This window comes from Miscanthus floridulus, chromosome 16 (assembly GCF_019320115.1).
Source record: "Miscanthus floridulus cultivar M001 chromosome 16, ASM1932011v1, whole genome shotgun sequence".
Classification (NCBI taxonomy): domain Eukaryota; kingdom Viridiplantae; phylum Streptophyta; class Magnoliopsida; order Poales; family Poaceae; genus Miscanthus; species Miscanthus floridulus.
The window spans coordinates 86,218,955-86,238,822 of NC_089595.1; the positions used below are offsets into that span (position 1 = coordinate 86,218,955).

The following is a 19,868-nucleotide window of genomic DNA, read 5'->3' on the forward strand; positions in this document are numbered from 1 at the left end:
CTTTGCCTCGCACATGGACAGTGCCACCACCTTCTGATTTAGCAACAGCTATGAGATTAGAGCCGACCCAAGGAAGACAAGCACGCTAGAGGTGCTCCGCCATTTGTCGATGTCCCCCACCATGTCTGCATCACTGAACATAGTGAGCTACAGCCTACTTTCGCCGATCTTGGGGAAGACAATCACTTGATCCACCATCCCCTTGACGTAGCACAACAGCTACTTCATTGCAACCTAGTGATTTTCTCAGGGATCCTCCATGAAGCGGCTGACGTAGCCCACGACGAACGCAATGTTCGGCCTTATGTGGACTAGGTAGCGTAGATCGCCGATGATGCTTTGGTAGAGTGTTGCATCTACCCTTGTCGTGTTACTGGCCTTCGTCAGCTTCAGTCGCTCCTCCATCGGAGTCACACACGGCTTGCACTTAGCCATGCCGCTCTGCTCCAACATCTTCAAGGCGTACGCGCTCTGACCAAGCGTGAGCACCACCTTCCCTTGTCTCACCTCGATGCCGAGGTAGTAGGAGAGTGCACTGAGATCGCTCATTCAAAAATGAGCCACCATCTTGCGCTTGAAGCTATCGATGTCCTCCGCATGCACGCTGGTAATGATCAAGTCATCCACATACACGCCAACGACGAGCTCCTCCTTCCCCCATCACCACGTGTAGAGCGCGTGCTCGATTGCTCATTGTGTGAACCCAAGCTCACCCAGTGTGGCATCAAGCTTGGCATTCCATGCTTGCAGGGCCTACCGCAACCCATAGAGTGCCTTGCACAGTCGAAGCACCTTATGCTCCGCTGCCTTGATGGTGAAACCCGGACATTGCCTGACAAAGATCGTCTCCGACAACTTGCTGTTGAGGAAGGCCGATTTTACATCCAGGTGATGGACGCGCTAGTCCTTCGCTGCTGCCAAAGCCAGCAGCAATCAGATAGACTCCATGAGCGCTACTGGTGCAAAGACTTCCTCGAAATTGATGCCCTCACGCTGGACAAAGCCTCGGGCGACGAGGCGTGCCTTGTGCTTGACAATGGCACCGTGCTCATCCTGCTTGACCTTGTACACCCACTTCAGGCCGATCGGGCGACATCCTGGAGGTGGATCAATGAGCTCCCAAGTCTCATTTTCCTCGATCGCCTTCATCTCCTCCAGCATTGCCTGTCGCCAATTTGTATCATGCTCGTCTAGCATGAATGTGGGTGTTTCCTCTGTAGAAATGAGAAGCATCTCTAGGTCATTGAGCAGCCGACCCACCAGGCCTGAGGATCCTATGCCGCTGATGATGTCATCTAGCCTATGGAACTGCACCTCCTCACTGTCGTGGAAGGCATCCATGAACTCAGTGATATCGCTTGGAGGTAAGGTGAACTCGATCGGCGTCGATGGAGTCTCCTATTCCACCAGAGTGGTTGGCACAGCCCCTGGAGTGCTCGGCACCTAGGCTGCAGTGCTCGACACTACTCCTAGACCGCTCATCACCACTCCTAGAGTGGTTGGCACCACTGCACGAGTGCTCGGCACCAGTCTTGGAGTGGTTGGCACCACTGCAAGACCTCTCGGCTCTGCTATGGGAGCGTTCGGCACCTGTCCCGGAGTGATCGGCACCACTACAGCACCGCTCAGCACCACTTCTGGAGTGCTCGGCACCCCTCTCGGAGTGCTCGGCTCTATTGCTGGAGTGGTCGGCACCTCCTCTCCAGCGTCTCCACCACCGTGGATGACCAAGCGCTCGACAACAAAGGTGCTGGTGAAGCCGCCAACTTCCCCCATGCCTAGTCTATCCTAGTCCCAAGTCACCTTCTCATCGAACATGATGTCGTGTGAGACAAATACCTTGCCTCTCCGTGGGTCGTAGAGCCGGTACGCCTTGGTACCTTCCTCGTAGCCCAGGAGCACCATCGGTGTGCTCCTATCTCTAGCTTGCTGAGGACCGGCTTTGTCTTCCTAACGTGGCCGATGTAGCTGAATATCCGGTGGAAGGACACGCTCGGCTTGCGCCCATACCAAGCTTTGAATGGCGTCAAGCCCTTCAGGGCCTTTGTGGGCGCACGGTTGAGGATGAACACCGTTGTGGTCACCGCCTCACCCTAGAACCTTATTGGCATGCTCTTGGCCTTCAGCATGGATCGAGCCATGCCGACCACCGTTTGGTTCCACCGCTAAACCACACCATTCTGCTATGGCGAGTACGGTGCAGTGTGGTGTTGCACCACACCTTGATCTTTGCAGTACGCAGTGAACTCCACCGAAGTGAATTCGCCGCTGCGATCAGTCCACAGCATGTGCAGCTTCTTGCCGCTCTCTGCCTCCGCACGCACCTTGAACTTCTTGATCACCTCCGCCGCCTCATCCTTGCTCGTTAGGAGTTGTAGCCACATATAGCGACTGTAATCATCCACGAGCAAGAGGAAGTACCGCCGACCACCATTTGTGGCCAGCGTGATTGACCTATAGAGATCGCCGTGGATGCGATCGAGAGCGTCCGCCGCGCGATACATGGCCGCCTTTAGGAATGGCAACCTCCTCTGCTTCCCGGCCAGGTAGCTGTCACACAGCTCGCCTGCGTGCTTGATGTGGGGCAGCCCTCGGACCATCTTCTCCAGCTGACTAAGCACGTCGAAGCTGAGATGGCCGAACCAGGCATGCCATAGCCACGGCTCCTTGGTGTGTCGTGCTGCCAGGCTCACCGGCTGCTCCACCTTCAAGTTGAGTAGGTACAACCGGTTCCAGGACCTCTTCACCTTGGCAAAAAGGCACTGCTCCCGGTCCCTGATCCTGAGGACTCCGTCCTTGATCAGTACCTCACTACCGCGCTCATCCAGCTGGTCAATGCTGATGATGCTTGAACGTAGCTGCGGAATGTAATATATATCCGTCAGCGCGTGGTGCTCACCGTTCTAGCACCTGAAGATGATGGTGTTGTGCCCTCAGATCGCCACCCTTGATCCATCACTGAACTTCACCGTGCTGGTCATGTTGTCGTCGAGCTCGGAGAAGGCTTTCTTGGAGCCCGTCATGTGGTTGCTAGCGCCGAAATCTAGGTACCACTACTGCTCCTGTCCACCACCCACACATCCGAGATGGACTTGGGCGCGCGATTTGTCAAGGTGGACAACCTTCAGAGCCTTGTCGTGTCCTTTCACCGCCGTCACCTCTCCCTTCTCCTTGGCCTCAACGTCGTGCAGTGCATAGAACGTCACAATCAAGAGAGTGGCCTCATCATCCTCATCAGCCTGCGCTAAATGAGCCTTAGCTTTCTTCTCCTGCTTGTGATTTGGGCACTCCTTTGCCCAATGGCCCATCTTCCCACAACGCCGATAGGCGTTGGGGTCGACTTTCTTCTTCTTCTCCGAAGAAGCCTTGTCGCGGCGCTTGCCATCACCACCGCGGCTGGAGGAGGCCTCCCCAGACTTCTTCATCTGAGCAGCCCACTCCTCCTCTGTTAGCAGCAGCTTGCCGCTGTCCGTCGTTGCTATGGCCTGCTCCATGCGCTCGTTCATCGCCCGCAGACGGCCTGTCACATCCTCAATTGTGAGGGTGAACAAGTCCAGCATCGTCTCTATGGAGAGAGTGATCTGGATGTACTTCACTGGCATGGAGTGGAGGTACATGGAGACCGCCTCTTCTTCGTCGATGGTGATGTTGTGGCTCCTTAGCTTGCTGATGAGCGACTGCAGGCGGAGGGAGAAGTCCTCCACCGATTCACCATCCTTGAACTTGAGGTTGGCGTACTTCTGCTTCAGCAGCTAGGCTGCCTCCTCGCCGGCTGTATCTTCCTCAACAGCATCCAGTCGGTGCTCTCAGGCGTGGCCATAGGAGCCAGCTGGCAGGCGCTCGTTGCCTTCGTTAACATAGGCAGCTACTACTTCGTCGGCATCCCGCTGGCAGCGCTCTTCGGCTTCAAGCTAGTAAGCATGGATGCAATGATAAAAACAAAAAAAGAAATGGAATTCGAAAGTTCATTCTGATCAATGTGTGTAACCTCTGTACATAATTACATGACATTCTGATCAAATGAAATCTGGAGGGGATTTGGTTGGGCATGACACTCGGAACTCTGCTTCAGACTGCTATCCTTGTGTTCATTTCATACAGGACGAGGACCAAGTGGGAGAAACAATTTTTTTTTGTGTGGGAGAAACATAAACTACACTAACGGCAGACAACAGTAGCCTGTCGCGGTGCCTGCGTGGGCGCGGCCAATTGGCAAGGACAAAATAGAAGTTAAGAACACTCAATTAGTCTTGTATAATTTTACAGTGGCTAAAAAATTCTTGTTTACCCAGAAAGAACGTATTTTTAGAGAGCTGTTGCGGATCTTGCGGGTTTTGCAGTCAAGTTTGTTGTGTCCGCGGAGCATTTGTCCACAAGGTCTGCAGCTTAGTGGCTAGCCGCAAACCCGCTAATAAACTTTTGCGGCAAACGATGTGGATTAGCGGCCGGCCGCGAACGAGCCCGCCTGCAAGGCTACATACGATGAAGCAAACCTCCCGAAGTTTGTTCCTCCATGATACTTTATCATAATCAGTAGACAACAACAACAAAGTCATTTTATGATAATCAACAAAAAATGAGAAACTGAGAGGTATTTCTAGGAAATATTCAATTCTTTTTCAGGAAGTTAATACCATGTAGTAGCTCACATAGCTTCCATTCTTCCTTGCTATAAAGTATGCAACTGCAAAGGCGATATCTTCTGGAGATCTCAATTTTGTATCATTACCGTACATAAGATAGCTGGATGCATGAACATTCTACCATTAATTAAGCATGTTGTATTCCATCACGATTAGAAAATGTTAAATTATTAACAAGTGAAAATATTGTAGCACATATACCGTGAGGTCCAATTTTCTGTCCATAATGCAGGCTTGTTAGCTGAGTTTGGTCCAACAAATGTTTCTCCACAAATGAGCCCGTTGCATGTATTGATCTAATCATGAAGTTGTTATTAGACTCGTTGGAACTTTCTGCTAGCATTGTGGAAGTCAAGTGGAATAGTATGAGAATGAATACCGACAACTGGATCTGGAGCATCATTTTGCTTGCACATCGTCCAGGGAACACCTGTTTGAAGGTCTACAGCCATTGCAGCTGCCCAACTGACATAACGTTGCCCACTTGAGCCAAATGCAGGCTCAACCGTACCATTTGGTATTCGTTCTCAATCTGCATATAATTTATGTAGTTAGATGATGTGCACGCCAAAAATCGATAATTTTGTTGTTTTACAGACCTGAGAAGTTATAATGGGGCCTTCTTGTGGATAGTAAAGCCCTTCATGTTTCATCGTGTTTACTATATCTGTAACAAATCTTTGCATATGTTGCTGCATAGATCAAATGTAAGTAATTTAGTATGATTCCTTAAAACAGTTTTTATTATGATAAATTATTGATGAAAGTACTAAAGTAGTTCTTCATTTGGATCTTGGTAAATGGAACCCTACTATTTGTCTGGTCTTTCATTAAAAAAGAAAAACTGAGTTTAAAAATTCCACATCACAAGTTTGCTTACCTTAAACGGTTCATTGTCACTTCGGAAGATAATGTTTGGGACATCATGTAGCCAAAACGGAAATCCTCTGCATGGGCCAAACAAATGATATTCAGCAGTTGAGGTAATATCTAGTTTTATTTTACTTAGATGTTATATAGTTCCTTCAATATTTTTTGAGATGCTTCTCTAAAATATTTTAGTTCAGCAAGAATATATGCTTTATTTGTATTTACTTCATTCATACCCGTATTTCCATTCGGACTCTATGAAGGGACTAATCCTGAGGCTTACGTAGAGGCCTTGAACTTGAATTTCCTTGATGAACCTGACAAGATCATATCTTCCCTCGAAGTTGTACTGGTGAAATGATACCATTTACACATCTCTTACTACTTGGCCTCTCACAAGATATTTTTCAGGTGCTTTGACAGGTGTTCATATGAAGCTGAGAAGAGCGCTTGCCTGGCCCTGGACAGGCTCATGAACATTCCAGAATACATAGGTCTGTATCACAGCAAGGCCACCTTCCTTTGCTTTAGCAATGAGTTTTGGCCACATCTGCAATTTTTTAGAACTTTTTAATAAGAAAAGGTACTAAATCCGTTCTAAATTATAATTCGTTTGACTTTTTTTACCCTAAGTTTGACCACTCGTTTTATTAAAAAATTTGTGCAAAATATCATTTCTTTGCTATAGCTTGCTTTATTAACAAAAGTTCTTCAAGAATGACTTAAATTTGACTAGGTTTGCACAAATTTTTTGAATAAGACAAGTGGTCAAACTTGAGGTCAAAAAAGTCAAATGAATTATAATTTAGAACGGAGGGACTATAACTGAAACATGCAGCGCATAAGCCAGAAAACGTTACTAAGTTCATTTGTTATTATATTTGAAGTTTGTCCTAAATACCTTTGTTTGCATTACATATTCTTGCCTATAACTCTCAACCAAAGGATTTTGTGTGTGCATGCCCTCATTTTCTGAAATGCCTGGCGCCCTGGCCTCTAAGCCAATTCAGCTGTGATTATCATAATCCTGAAACTCAGGATTGCTGGTCACTCTGAATGACAAGCCAAAAAAAAAAAACTGTGGCATTCCCAAATGACCGTGTACACAAAAGAAAAAAAAAACATGCCATTTGTATGACACGTGGTTTCTAATCTATAATTGTTTATAAAATATGCGTGCTTGTAGAAATGGCAATATTATATGTAAGGTCAGTGAGGGCATTTAGAGGAGACAAGTAATTTTTTTCTCTCTGCTTGAGCGTTCCTGTGAAAGCGTGGGCTTAAGTAGCTTGGTGGCATACAGAAACTAATGTAAAACCACTCTTTTGCAATGAGCAAGAAAGTATTTCTGAAGCTCTTCCAGATCTGCTCTGAGCTTTGATATAACGGTGTCGAGACCACTAGTAGGGGCGGGTACACTATGCAGTGGCTCTGGGTGATTGGGAGCTCATGTCCATCAGCTCCCTGATATGATCATACTAGTTGTGCTTTGATCTGCATCGAATTATAATGAACTTGGTATCTATGATCACTTATGCAAAGTTAAATTGCCGATAATAGATATTACAAATTTTCTTTGGCATTTTTCCCACAAGGCAATGGCGTGCACTAACCTCAGGGGTGCTTCTGCTGTAGTGAATCTCACCGGCGAACAGCAGCCTCCTGGTGCCATCAACTACCAAGGCCCTATTCTACAGCTGTACCCAGAGTAGAGGCTCAAAAAAAAAAAAAAAAAAAAAAAAAAAAAAAAAAAAAAAAAAAAAAAAACTACCAAGGCCCTAGTATCGTGGGACACCTGTCTTGCCACCCCATCTTCCTCCGGCCACCGGATCTCTGCCACCACCGCGGCCGGTGCCATGCACAACAAGGCTGCCAACACAGCGAGCAACGCTGTGGCAGCAATGTTTATTGGCATTTCTATGATCACTAGGATATGTAGTTCAGGCTGGCTTCCAGTCTATGCTCAAGTCAGTTGAAAGGGAAAAGCTTTGTATATGCATGTCTATATATATACACGCTGAGACGTTGGGGAAGTCATGCATGCATGTCTGCGCTAAGCGTCTCTAATCTAATTTTTGATAAATCTCGTCGACGGCTGCAAGTTTTGGTCAAGGTATGCATTGCAAACAATTGGCAAACGAGTGATCCCATGCAGTATAGATCTCTGGGTCTCATACCGCATCGTATCCGCCAAGAAGAGTACAGTGCTCAACACGTTACAACTAGCAAATAGGCTTACAGACATATTTGCATTTTGTCCGCTGCTAGTGAAGCCTCGAGAGCGGCAGTTTCAAAACTTCGCATTGACTGTGGAGTGTGGAAGTAAGAGTATAATGCAGTCAAGATGGTTTCTACATTCTACACCCTCCTGTCGGTTTCGTGCTGTGTATTCAGATGAACCGTGATAGAGCTAGCAATTTACAATGATCGGGGCATCCCAAAACTTTTTTTTTTTTGAAACAATGGGCATCCCAAAACTCTCTGCATGTTCCGTGGACACTGGACAAGTGATACCACGCACCCTAGATCGAGATGTGTTATTTGACCAGAGATCGAGATGTGTTCATCCTTATTTTATTTTGTGTAGCCGTAGACCTATTATGTGCGTACACATGTGCAAACAAACGAATGCAGCAACACGCGACCCAAATGACCAAGTCGACAACTAAGGGCACTTGCATGTCACAACACATGGCTAAATAGAAACTTGTCCAGTAAACCATCTATTTCACCGCGAACTGTGTAATGCATACAGTCATACACCCATCTACGATCAAGAATTAATAAGATCTTTGTAAGTCACTTTGTTGCTTCTTTGATACAAATGAATAAGATGAATGTATATATTAATATTTCTAAAGAATCATCTATATTAATTATCAATCGCTTGGAGCCTAAAAACATTATCAAATCAATCACAGAATCAAAACAAGTTCATATAACGACACCCTTCTCAAAAGTGCACAAGATCACAGCAGTTAACGCTTAAGAGCAAGGTGACAAGATCAAAAGTCCAATTGTTCACATGCTCACACAGCATAACTTCAGAACACAAATGGCTGACCAAATTAGTTAAGCATGTAGGCTGAAAATTCAGATGTGAACAGATATTGCTCAGAGGCTATTGTCAGGTCTCAAATACACACAAGAGCTACATAATCAATTTGCCAATTTATTTCAAGCCATGCCATTACACGCCATGAAATGCCACAACCAGCTTACTAGGAAACTCATCGTATCTTGTTCAGAACTAAGTTCAAGTAAAAGTTCAAAACTAATTTCAGAGATCAGCTCAGTTTCTTAATTAGAGTCATTGCTGACATCTCTGCTCTGTTTGTGTTCAAAATTTGTGAAGACAGAATCCATGAAGGTGTAGTTTCAGATATTCCATTCTGAACGTGCATGTGAAATGCTGAAATGTTCCACGTTCCCACGCTAGATCAGTTGACCAATAACAAACTTGCCACTTGATCATTAGTCAATTCATAAAAAAAAAACTCATCTCAAGATACTAATGTACTGTGGAATACTGCATCCAAATCCAATCATGTCACATGCAATCAAGGAATTTGAAGATTGCCAGGCTGCAGAGCCTGAAGCTTGGTGCTGCAACATTGGAGGAGGCTACTGCCAGGCAGCCATGGTTGTAGAGGCACATGCGTCCACTTGTGTGGCCTCGATCCAAGAATACAATGCAAGCCGTTCCGGTATGTAGGCTCATCACGAGCAAGTCCGATTTTAATTGTGTCAGAACTCAGGAAGAATATATTCTCGTTTTTTCTATGGCCTTGTTTAGTTTGGCGAAATTTGGGATTTTGGCTACGGTAGCACTTTCGTTTTTATTTGGCAATTAGTATTCAATCATGGACTAATTAGGCTCAAAACGTTCGTCTCGCGATTTCCAACAAAACTGTGCAATTAGTTTTTTTTCGTCTACATTTAATGCCCCATACACGTATCGTAAGATTCGATATGATGGCCACTGTAGCACTTTTTGGGAAAACTTTTTGGAACTAAACAACGCCTATATATATTTGTCAGCCTTGTGCTTGGAAGCCCAGCACCAACGAAACGTGCAGTGCATTAGTAGCGGGTATGCTAGCTAGAGCTAGTAGTCCATGTAGCATACTCGAGTGAATAACAGAGCAACCGACAATAGCTAGCATACAAGAGAAGAGGGGCAGGTCACGGCTTCCAACTTTCAGACTTTCAGTTGGCAATCACGTTGACGTACCTAGCTAGGTTATTTCCGATTTTTGCGCTTTCCAGTACGCGGCGACCATATCACACACTGATGGTGTTGGCAAGCAGTTGTGCCTGCGCGGCTGCGCCCTGCATGCGGCGTTTCTTTTAATTTTCGCTTCCCGCCGGCCTTTCGTTAAAGCCGGCTGGATCGTGGAGGCGTTGATCATCCACTCCAACTTCCACTAGGACTAGCGAAATGCATGGTTGCAGTACTAGCCACAGCCCACAGGTGGTTCGGTAGCCAAGGGCGCCGTGGGCAGTGCATCCGGCGCGCGAGCTAGCGTTTGCCATGACCACCGGGGGACGGTGGAACACGCGCGCCGTGGGTTGAGGCAAACGCACCTGCAGGCTGCAGTCCTCCATCTGTGCCTTGTGTGAGTGACGAGTGAGATCGAGCCGGCGGAGCATTTCCTGCTTTGCTCCGTAGTAGTACATCTCTAGTGCCAGCCTACTCGACTATTCGTACGTACGAACGACCGGGCAAACTTCCACCTAAAAAAAAAAGATAAAGTTCACTTTAGGACCTCCAACTATCGTAGAAGTATGGATTTCAACCTCCAACTTCAAAACCGGATAACATTGGCCCTCCAACTCTCGAAAAAGTTCACTTTAGTACCCTGGCCGGTTTCCCAGGCGGTTTTGCATGGCACTGTAGCAGCAATGACGTCAGCACTCCTTTTTAATTTGCAAAATTGATATCTTTTTATTCGGAGCTCCAAATATAGCAAATAATATATCAATTTTGATCGTCTCGACGAGCTCTTTGCAATGGTGTACTCCGTTTTGTTGTTTGAGATAATTTTATTTCATGAAAAAATAAATATTTCTACAAAACAAGTTATGCAATTAAGCTGACGTATGCAAGTATTTTATATACTTTGTATATTTGTATATGTACAACACCAACGTAGTCAGTATATAAAACAGGGAGTTGGACGGTCAATCAGACCTGCCACGATCGCTTAGATATTTTTGAATTAACCTTCCCTAGCTGCGGTTAACTAACGATATGTTTACTGCTCCTAGTGTAGTTTTTTCTGTTTTTGTGGTGAAATTAAGTAGCTAGTGGTAGTAGTAGTATTATATTTATCTTGTACCCAAATCCGATACAGTATACGATTCGTGTACACCTGTCCTTTTTCCTTTCCTACGGCTACTATTGCAGCACACAGGAACTGGACGACCATTCGGCCGACCTGTACGTATCTGTTTCCTGGCTGGCATGGCATGAGTATGACCGCATGAAGTGGCAGTGGATAGCTAGATTGAATTGACGTTGCGGTGCACCTCGTCGCCCTCGTGCCCGCCCGACGCGAGGTGGCAGCACACGAAGCAGAAGCTCGTGTCGTGCAGCCAGAACCGGACGGACACGGCGCCCTTGTTGAATTATTGCAGAAATATTTTGAATTATTGCAGAAATATTTGCGGACCGGGCGGACACGAAGCAGAAATATTTCTACAAAACAAGTTTTGAATTATTGCATTTCAAAAATGGTCAAACTTATATATTCTATGGTCAAATGAACCTAAAAAGACAACATTTCGTGTTACATAATAATAAAAATATTATTTATCTAACAAATTCCACGAGTTCTGTTATTCTAACTTGTTTTGTAGAAATATTTTTTTTCATGAAATAAAATTATCTCAAACAACAAAACGGAGTACACCATTGCAAAGAGCTCGTCGAGACGATCAAAATTGATATATTATTTGCTATATTTGAAGCTCTGAATAAAAAGATATCAATTTTGCAAATTAAAAAGAAGTGCTGACGTCATCGCTGACGTCAGCACTGCTACAGTGCCATGCAAAACCGCCAGGGAAACCGGCCAGGGTCCTAAAGTGAACTTTTTCGAGAGTTGGAGGGCCAATGTTATCCGGTTTTGAAGTTGGAGGTTGAAATCCATACTTCTGTAATAGTTGGAGGTCCTAAAGTGAACTTTACCAAAAAAAAAAAAAAAAAAAAAAAACCTGAATCTAAACCGTGAGGCTAAAGCAGAATAATGTACAAATCTAAGCGTTTCATATCCTCACTCTCATGGATCCATTTTCTTCTAACACAAAGACGTACGCGCAATCAAACGACTGACTCAGGTAAAACTCCAATACAGCTGACATGGATCTTATTAGAGCACTACACGGAGCAAAATCATGCAAGAAAAAAAAGTGCAGGCACGCATGCAGCAGCATTACCTCCGGCGTGCTCCGTGGATAGTGCATCTCCCCGGCGAACAGCATCCTCCTGGTGCCGTTGAGCACCAGGGTCCTGTGGTCGTACGTCACCTCTCCCCGCACGCCACCACAGTCCTCCTCCCTCCATCGTCGCGCACTCGTCCCTGCCGCCGCCGCCACCGCCGACGACGACGATGTCGTCGTGCACGACGTTAGCCCGAGAAGCAGAGTCACGACGGCGACTACTACCTCCGCGACGGCCATCTCTCTCTCACTCACTCACTCTCTCCCTCGGTAACGGTATCCTTGATGATCGATCAGCTAGCTGGCCTCGTGCCTGGACCTCCTGGCTCCCTGACCAGTTCGTTCCTTGCAGTTGCTTCTTGTGTTCCTCTCTGCTACTTGTACCTGAGGAAGTGAGGAGGCAGCAGAAACGGGCACGTTTGCAGAGCATTGGCTGGCACTGCCGGGATGGCCGCATATCTCCTGCAGTCTTGCTATGTGTGTCTATATGATAATTGATAAAGTTGGCCAGTTATTAATTGATTGTTCCGTTTCTTGTGTGACTGAATATCTGGCTTTGGGGTCTATCTAACATCATATATGCATGACTTGGGCGTTCTCACGCGCTTTGTGCATAAACAGAAGAAGCGATTTGTAGTCACTTTTTTTTTGGAAGGTAGTCATCAACTTAATAACAGGTTGATGATGGATAATAAAGCTCCGAACCTAACCGATCAATTTGTTTGTTTTCTTTCTATTTGACGAAATATTGAAATGAGATGGCGATTTTGATCTATCACCCCCTGATCGACGTCGACCCCTTGCAGGCGTACAAGGTATGTTAGTGTAAATACTAGTGAGCAACAAATGTTCATGAGATGGCCATAAGATGGACCACTGCATTCTACCTTGCTAGATGAGTCGATCCCTAAAAAAAACACGCTTTCAGTGTACAACAATAGTTGGTCGCTGCATCCCAGTCCCACTTACAGTTCGGACGGCGACCATGATTGACCAGTGATGACAACGGCGACCTTATATATGACGATGATGGACAGTTGTGCCACGGCATGCGTCCTTCCCGTTAAAGTCGAAACCGGGGATGCTCCAACTGGAAGGCAGTTGTGCAGTGCCGGTACACAAATAAACTGGCCACCATGCATTTCGTCTGAAATGTGCACGCCCCGGTGAAGCATCCGCATCCGCATCGCGTGCGCTGCCGAATGGCAGGCGTGCGTAGCGGAGGTAGGAGTAGGACGGCGACCCGATTGATCACTTTTTTTTTTTGAGTAGCCATGTACATATTTGGTGGTCCTTGAGATGTGCGGGGATGGATCAGGGCGCGCCATCGGGTTTTCGGATTCTAGCCATTTTTGGCTATGGCAATGGCCATTTTTAAACGGGTTGGCCGGGTTTTGTGATAAGGTCAGGTCAGCTGCAGAGACGCGTCATTGCATCATTGTAATCTGTAGGTGCTAGGTAGAGTGGCGTAGTACTTGCGTGCTGCTGGAGTCTGTTTGCGCGCGCGCAAGCGAGAGAGAGAGAGAGGGGCAACGTCAATGTCGAGTTCGTTGGGCCGAACTGGAACGGCAGCACACGCCGGGCCGAACGACGATTCGGTGCGCGTCTCAGAGCCACATGCGCGAAGCCGCAGGGGGACCCATGTCTATGGGCTGCTGTCTCCAGCCCATCCCATGTTCCCGCTGTGGTCCAAGAGGAGCCCGCGAACCAAACACTCGCGGCCTCCCGTTTTTTCGCGACAGTACCCTAGCACGCTTTTTATTAAACAGAAGTAGAGTTTATTACATCCTAAGCTGACCATGGTAATCTACTGATTACCGAAACCAGCGACCGAGAAACACATGTGGTTGTGATTTACACAATAGTATTTTGCGACAAACCCCGCTGAACATGTGGTTCTGTTGTGTTCGGCACACCGAGCCTGGCTCCGGGGACTGGGGCTCCAAATGCTGAGCTCAGCTCAAGCTCCATTATTAGACCATGTTTTTCTTAGCTTATAATCATTTTTTTTCTGAGAATGTGCCCGTTGACACGTGTTTCGTTAAGAGGGAGCGTGGTCATGAACATCAACGCAAACAGCGTTTCAGATGGTGAGCATGCACGCGGCGCTTAGACAAGCTGAAAAGTAGATTCCGGGATATGTTGCTTATAATCAATTCGTTTATAATCATCATATCTGCCGGCTCTTTCGATTCTTAAATCTTGATTGTACCAGTTCAAAATTCTGCAGTGATTTCTTAAAATAAATTCTAAAGTGGCGATAAAAAAAATAAAAATAATCAAAGCTTCCGGTAGGATTCTTGTTATCTTTTCAATAAGAATCTGATTATAAGCGCAAAAAAAAAACATGACCTTAAAAAGATTCAACATCGCCTAGTATGTAATAGCTCTTTTCTGCTGCTATCAACCAGTTTTCAGTTTAGGCCCTCTTTAGAACACGAGAATTTTTCCTATTTTCTACAATTTTTCTTTGAAAATAATCTGTTTCCTGTGAATGAAATTTATATAAAATTCCTGCCTTCAAAAAGGTCCAAGAATTTTCTTTTCATGGTCAGTTTGCGCATCTTCTATACCCTTACTACCTCTTCTTCTTGACCTTACAGCACGAGATCAAACAGGAGAACTGAACTGAAAAGATAAAAGTTCACCGTACACCATCACGAGACCGGGAAGGAAGCGTAACTGCCGCGTCGTCTTCATCTTCCAGCACGAGATCAAACAGTAGAAAAAGGTTGGCTACTTCGCTGTCCACCATCACGACGGCACCGGGGAGCGTACATAACTGCCGCAATCAGGGCAGCCGGAGTGAATTGCTCCGCAGACGACCGAGCGGAGCGGCTGAGACCAACCCAGCGACCAGCCAGACTTCAACTCCCGGGAATGATGAGCCCCGCCTGCACCCAGCACCCGTGGTGGCAAAAGCCTGCGCCCGCGATGCCGCCGAGCGGGAACGGGCGCGATCGTCGACCAGCCGGCCGGCTCCCGTCAGCTTTGCCATCTCCGCGGCCGGCCATAATTGTGCTGGCGCGGTGGCGCCACACACACATGACACACCGGCTAGCGCCCTGTGCGGCAGTGAAGAAGATTCAAGGCGAGCAAGAGCAGCAATGGTCCCTGACTCCCTGCCGGATTTGTCGCCGTGTCCATCGCTCCATCCATCGGCCGATGCCGACCGGTTTGTTCTCGGATCCTGGGCTGCGGTCTGGGGACTGGGGACACCGTGCGTTGCGCGCTGGTGACTACCATGCCGACCGTGTTTAGGAGCCTGGGCTGGCTGATCTGAGCCAGTCACTGCTGCGCGTTATTCAATCTGGGCCAGGTGGGGGTCAGGGGTTTAAACGGGGTTGTCGTCCTTTTGTAGTTGCAGCAGTCACTACAATTAGCAGTTTAGCGCTGATTACTTGTACCAGTCAAATGCCGGGGCCTAGTTTTGACAAAGAATCAAGTTTGTTTGCTTCCAGTGTTTTGGAGTGCATATTAGGGCAGGACATGTTGAGAGAGCAAGAGGGGACAGTTGGTCAAACACATCATCTGTTCATTATGGAACTCCGTACTTAGCATTTCTGCAAGCAAACAAACACATCGCACAATACACAAAATTCTAGTTTCCTGCACCCTGCTCTACAAATAGACAGATTTCCCGCAGAACAGACAGGGTACACGGAGCGGGTCGTCAGCTTCTGGCTTTACTACACAACAGCTACAGGCTACAGCAGCACAGCTAAAACCAAGACGATACTGTAGAATACAGCAGCGCATCAGAGAGAGAGAGAGAGAGAGGGGATGAGGCATTCAGGCACACGCACACTGGCACACCCTAGGACACTGGAGGTAGGAGTATAGATCAATACTCGTAGATCATAGATGTAGTGGTAGTGGACTAATGGTTCCTTAGTTGCCTTGGGCTCTGTTCGCGACTGATGCTGATGTTGATTCGTTGTGTGAGAAAAACACGGTTATTTGATAAGTTCAAGCGAACAGGGTCTTAGCCCGGGCAGTAAAATCTTGCATCCAAGGAGGGGGGAGGCCTCGTGGATCAAATCAAGCGAGGAGCCAGAAGTTCTTCTGCCACCGGGTGCTGACGAGGTAGCCGCCGACGCCCTTGCTCTGCCGTCGCACCGCCAGCGTCAGGCACTCCGCCCGGTTGATGCACTCCTCCACCAGCTCCTCGCTGCTGCTCCGCAGGAAGCTGCAATGTTTGTTCACAACGGCCACCCACGCATCAGCCTCTACTACTCTACTAGCAGGTAGATACATAAACAACTACATAGACATGGAAGCTTAATTTGATTATACAAGTGGTGAAAAGGTAACTTTTCTGACGCTGTATGTAAGCTTTTTCGTGTGGTTTTAAACTTTCTTTCCGGATGTTTTACTTTCACAGACGTATGCAGGGCACACAACAGTGACAGTACCCCTACGGTTCTTGCTGGTTGCTTTGCTCCATTCGGGAGATCGAATCGAATTTAAACTGCAAGGACAAGGGAAAGGCATCTCCGGTTTATGGATGGCACATGGCTGTTGCTGTCCATCCCTGTCCCTGCACTGTTCTCTGGTAAAGTCCATGTTCTTCTTAAAGTTGACAGCTTGTCAACACAATTCTTGCTACCAAGAAAGAAAACTTCAGCTTCAGCTGCTAAAAATGTAGATGCTCTCTGGGAGTTCGAGGCATTTGTTTCTGAATTCTGAAGAATAATGGGCACGAAGAGCTGTGTGATAGGCTGTGCCAGCTCCGCGAGATTCTATTCCCTCCCCTCCCCCTCTTTCACCTTTGCACAGCACAGGCCACAGGCCAACTGATGCCCCGTTCGCTTGGCTGATAAGCCATGGCTGAAAGTACTGTTGGTTGATTTGTTATAAGAGAAAAATACTATTCGTTGCCTAAAAAAGTACGGCCGTGAATGATCCGATCGTGACGGATGAGAAGGCGGTGCGTGCACGGCATGCATGTTGTGCGTGTGCTGTGCAGTGCTTACCAGCAGAAAGGCGAGGGCTTGCGTTGGCTGAGCACCAGCAAGGACGCCTCCAGCTTCTTCACCTGGCTGAGGATGGTCGACAGCTTGGGCCCCTGGATCACAAGCGCTTCCACCTCCACCTGTAACCGTCCATCACCAAACAATTTTGTATCATATCGCACCAGAGATCAGATACCGTGATGCATATGAGCACACCAGTTTCACGGGCTAAATGACGAGCAGCTGCGCATGCTTCCACTGCAAACACAGTGACTCAAGTACACTCAAAACGATAAGGCATAAGGGGGAAAAGTTACAGTTTGACTGTACTTTTATTAGTTCAGTATTAAACAAGGTCAGAAAATTTTGTGGAGAGACTGTACTTGTTATTAGTTCCTAATAAAGGCATTTCTTTCTCAATTGTTAGGGAGATCAGGATGTAATTCTGAGCATCTTGCTTTTTAGGAAGATGAGACCCTTTTTAGCTTTAGGCCTGCCATGATCCATCGATAAAAGGGTGGCTATGATGGCATCTCTTTTCATGGCCCTGTTCGTTTGGGCTTGTTTAGCTTATAAACCGTATTTTTTCAGCCAACGAATAGTATTTTTCTCTCACACCAAATTAGCCAATAGTACTTTAAGTCAAATAAACTCAAACGAACAGAGCGATGAACGTTCGAATCAGATCTAGCCACCTACTCTCATAAGCCATAACTCTTGCGTCCAGGCAGTCAGTGAGTAGTGGCCCAAGAACCCAAACAACTTGATCCAAGAAAAAGCCACAGGGCCAACCGTATGACTCTGTGAGTACAAATTTCACCACATGCATTGCATAAAGAAGCAAAGCTTTTGAGTTTGGACTAACTAACTCGGTAAAGGTAGCAGTTTTTATTTCCATCAGGATTCCCTCAATTTGTTTGGGACTTAAAGGCTTTGTTGTTGTTGTTGTTGTTGTTGATTCAGCTCCCTGCACTTGTGAGCTTGAAAGTTCAGTCTCTTAGGTCTCTGGGAATCGTAGGAATTTTATAGATAAGAATCAACTTATTTTTTACGGAAAAAAAACACAGGAAACGGGGGAAAAATCCCGCAATCCAAACCGTGCCTTATTATTGTTAGCGCAGATTAAGGTCATAATGCACATTGTTGAACACCTCACGGCATGCTCAAAAGTCTTAAAATGAACTCCAAAGCAATGTCCATATTTGCCGAATCAAATGCTAAATGAGAACGTCAAACACCTATCTCTTCAGTTCAGTGTAACTGAAGTTCTGAAACAAAATGCGACGAGCATGTCTTATCTGTTTACTGTGGATACAAGTATACAACATGTAGAAACAAGCTGCGCATGACTGCATGAGTGAAGAAGTAGACGCACCTCAGGCTTGCAGGCCTTGCAAAGCGCGCCGAGGGAGTTGGCGAGCGCGGAGGCGTCCTCCCCAACGCCGCGGCTGCCGCCGCCGCCGCCTTTCCCGCTCTGCGGCGGCAGGACGTGGAGGAGGGTGAGGAAGTCGCCCTTGTTGGCGACGTGGGTGAGCGCCCACATCATGGCGTGCTTCGCGCCGGAGCTCTGGTCCACCACCACCATCACCCGCTTCCGCCCCGCCGCCGCCGCCTCCTCCGTCCTGCAGAACCGGCGGTGTCCCCGCGCCCTGCTGGCCTTCTTCCTGGACCAGCGCCGCGACCCGCGCCTGCTGCCGGTGCCGGTGCCGGCGCCGCACTCCCACTCCCGCTGCTGCAGCTGGTGCGGCGCGCCGCCGCCTTCGCTCGAACTCAGCTGCCGCAGGAAGTGCTCGCTGCTGCCCCCGCTGCTCCCCATCGATCTACTCCCGCTGCCGCCGAGAGGTGCGTGTCGTGTGCGCGCGGCTCGGTGCGTGTGCGCGCTGTGGTGTGGTGGTGTCGAGTGCTGGGCTTGGCTTTGGTGCGCGTGTGTGCGTGATGTAACGTTCTTTCTGGTTTTAGGGCGCGTTTAGTGGGCTACTGTAGTATTTTCGTTTGTATTTGATAATTAGTGTCTAATTATGGACTAATTAGGTTTGAAAGTTTCGTCTCATGATTTCTCACCCAACTGTGCAATTAGTTTTTTTTCGTCTACATTTAGTACTCCATGCATGCGCCGTAAGATTCGATGTGATAGGTACTGTGCAAAATTTTTTGGGAACTAAACAGACCCTTAAAGTGGAGGCGGGCAACCGCACAGGTCAGAGTTAGGGCCTGTTTGGTTCGCCTACTAAATTTAGTAGCTTTTAGTCACTTTAGTAACTTTTTAACCAAACACTGTGACTAAAAGCTACTAAAAGAGCTTTAGTCATCCCTAGTAACTCTGGAGTTACTAAAAATGACTAAACCGTTTAGTAGCTACTAAAATTTAGTAGCTCGAACCAAACACCCCCTTAATATACGCCCCCCCTCTAATAAATCAGGTGTTTCGTTAAAGTAAGTACGGTCAACAGTTTAATATACTGCGATCGGCACAGAAAATAGTACTACAAACTTTATATAAAAAAATTATACTATACAATGATTATAGGTTTATAAGTATAAATAATATAATATAAAGTAAATAAATGGTTAAAGTGTAAATTAGGAGACCGTGTCCTTCTAACTTACGCTAGATAAATAAAACGGAGGGAGTAACTCTCAAGGCCTTAGGCCCCGTTCGCTGGTCTGAACTTTGGCTGAAACTGGCTGAAAACACTGTTCCGGCTGAATTGTTGTGAGAGAAAAACACTGTTCCGGCTGAAAAAACAAGCCGAACAAGCCAAACTTTAAGACAAGCGAACGGGGCGTAGTCCGTTTGCAACTCCAGTTTGTTTTTTATCGACAAAATACAAATAGAGGTGTGGGGTGAAGGTGAGCTGCGAATATGTCATGCATATGTTGGGTGGGTGGAGATAAAGTTTGGTTTTTCTCAAGGATAAACATGAACGATGAGATAAAAATAAGCTAGCTAACTCAT

At 46.9% G+C, this 19,868-nt stretch overlaps 2 protein-coding genes and 1 pseudogene across 2 annotated transcripts; all 3 read right to left on the reverse strand.

The window, feature by feature from the left end:
• Positions 1-246: 246 nt before the first annotated feature.
• LOC136510969 (uncharacterized mitochondrial protein AtMg00810-like) lies at positions 247-549 on the reverse strand. Its single transcript, XM_066505234.1, has one exon. It carries the CDS (start codon positions 547-549, stop codon positions 247-249), a length of 303 nt encoding a protein of 100 aa, XP_066361331.1.
• Positions 550-3,970: 3,421 nt separating this feature from the next.
• On the reverse strand, positions 3,971-12,362 carry LOC136514186 (beta-galactosidase 7-like; annotated as a pseudogene).
• Positions 12,363-15,480: 3,118 nt separating this feature from the next.
• On the reverse strand, positions 15,481-18,849 carry LOC136513285 (uncharacterized). Its single transcript, XM_066507278.1, has 3 exons — positions 18,288-18,849; positions 16,934-17,052; positions 15,481-16,146 (listed from the first exon to the last, which is right to left on the reverse strand). Exons 1-3 carry the CDS (start codon positions 18,726-18,728, stop codon positions 15,999-16,001), a joined length of 708 nt encoding a protein of 235 aa, XP_066363375.1. The 5' UTR covers positions 18,729-18,849; the 3' UTR covers positions 15,481-15,998.
• Positions 18,850-19,868: the final 1,019 nt, after the last annotated feature.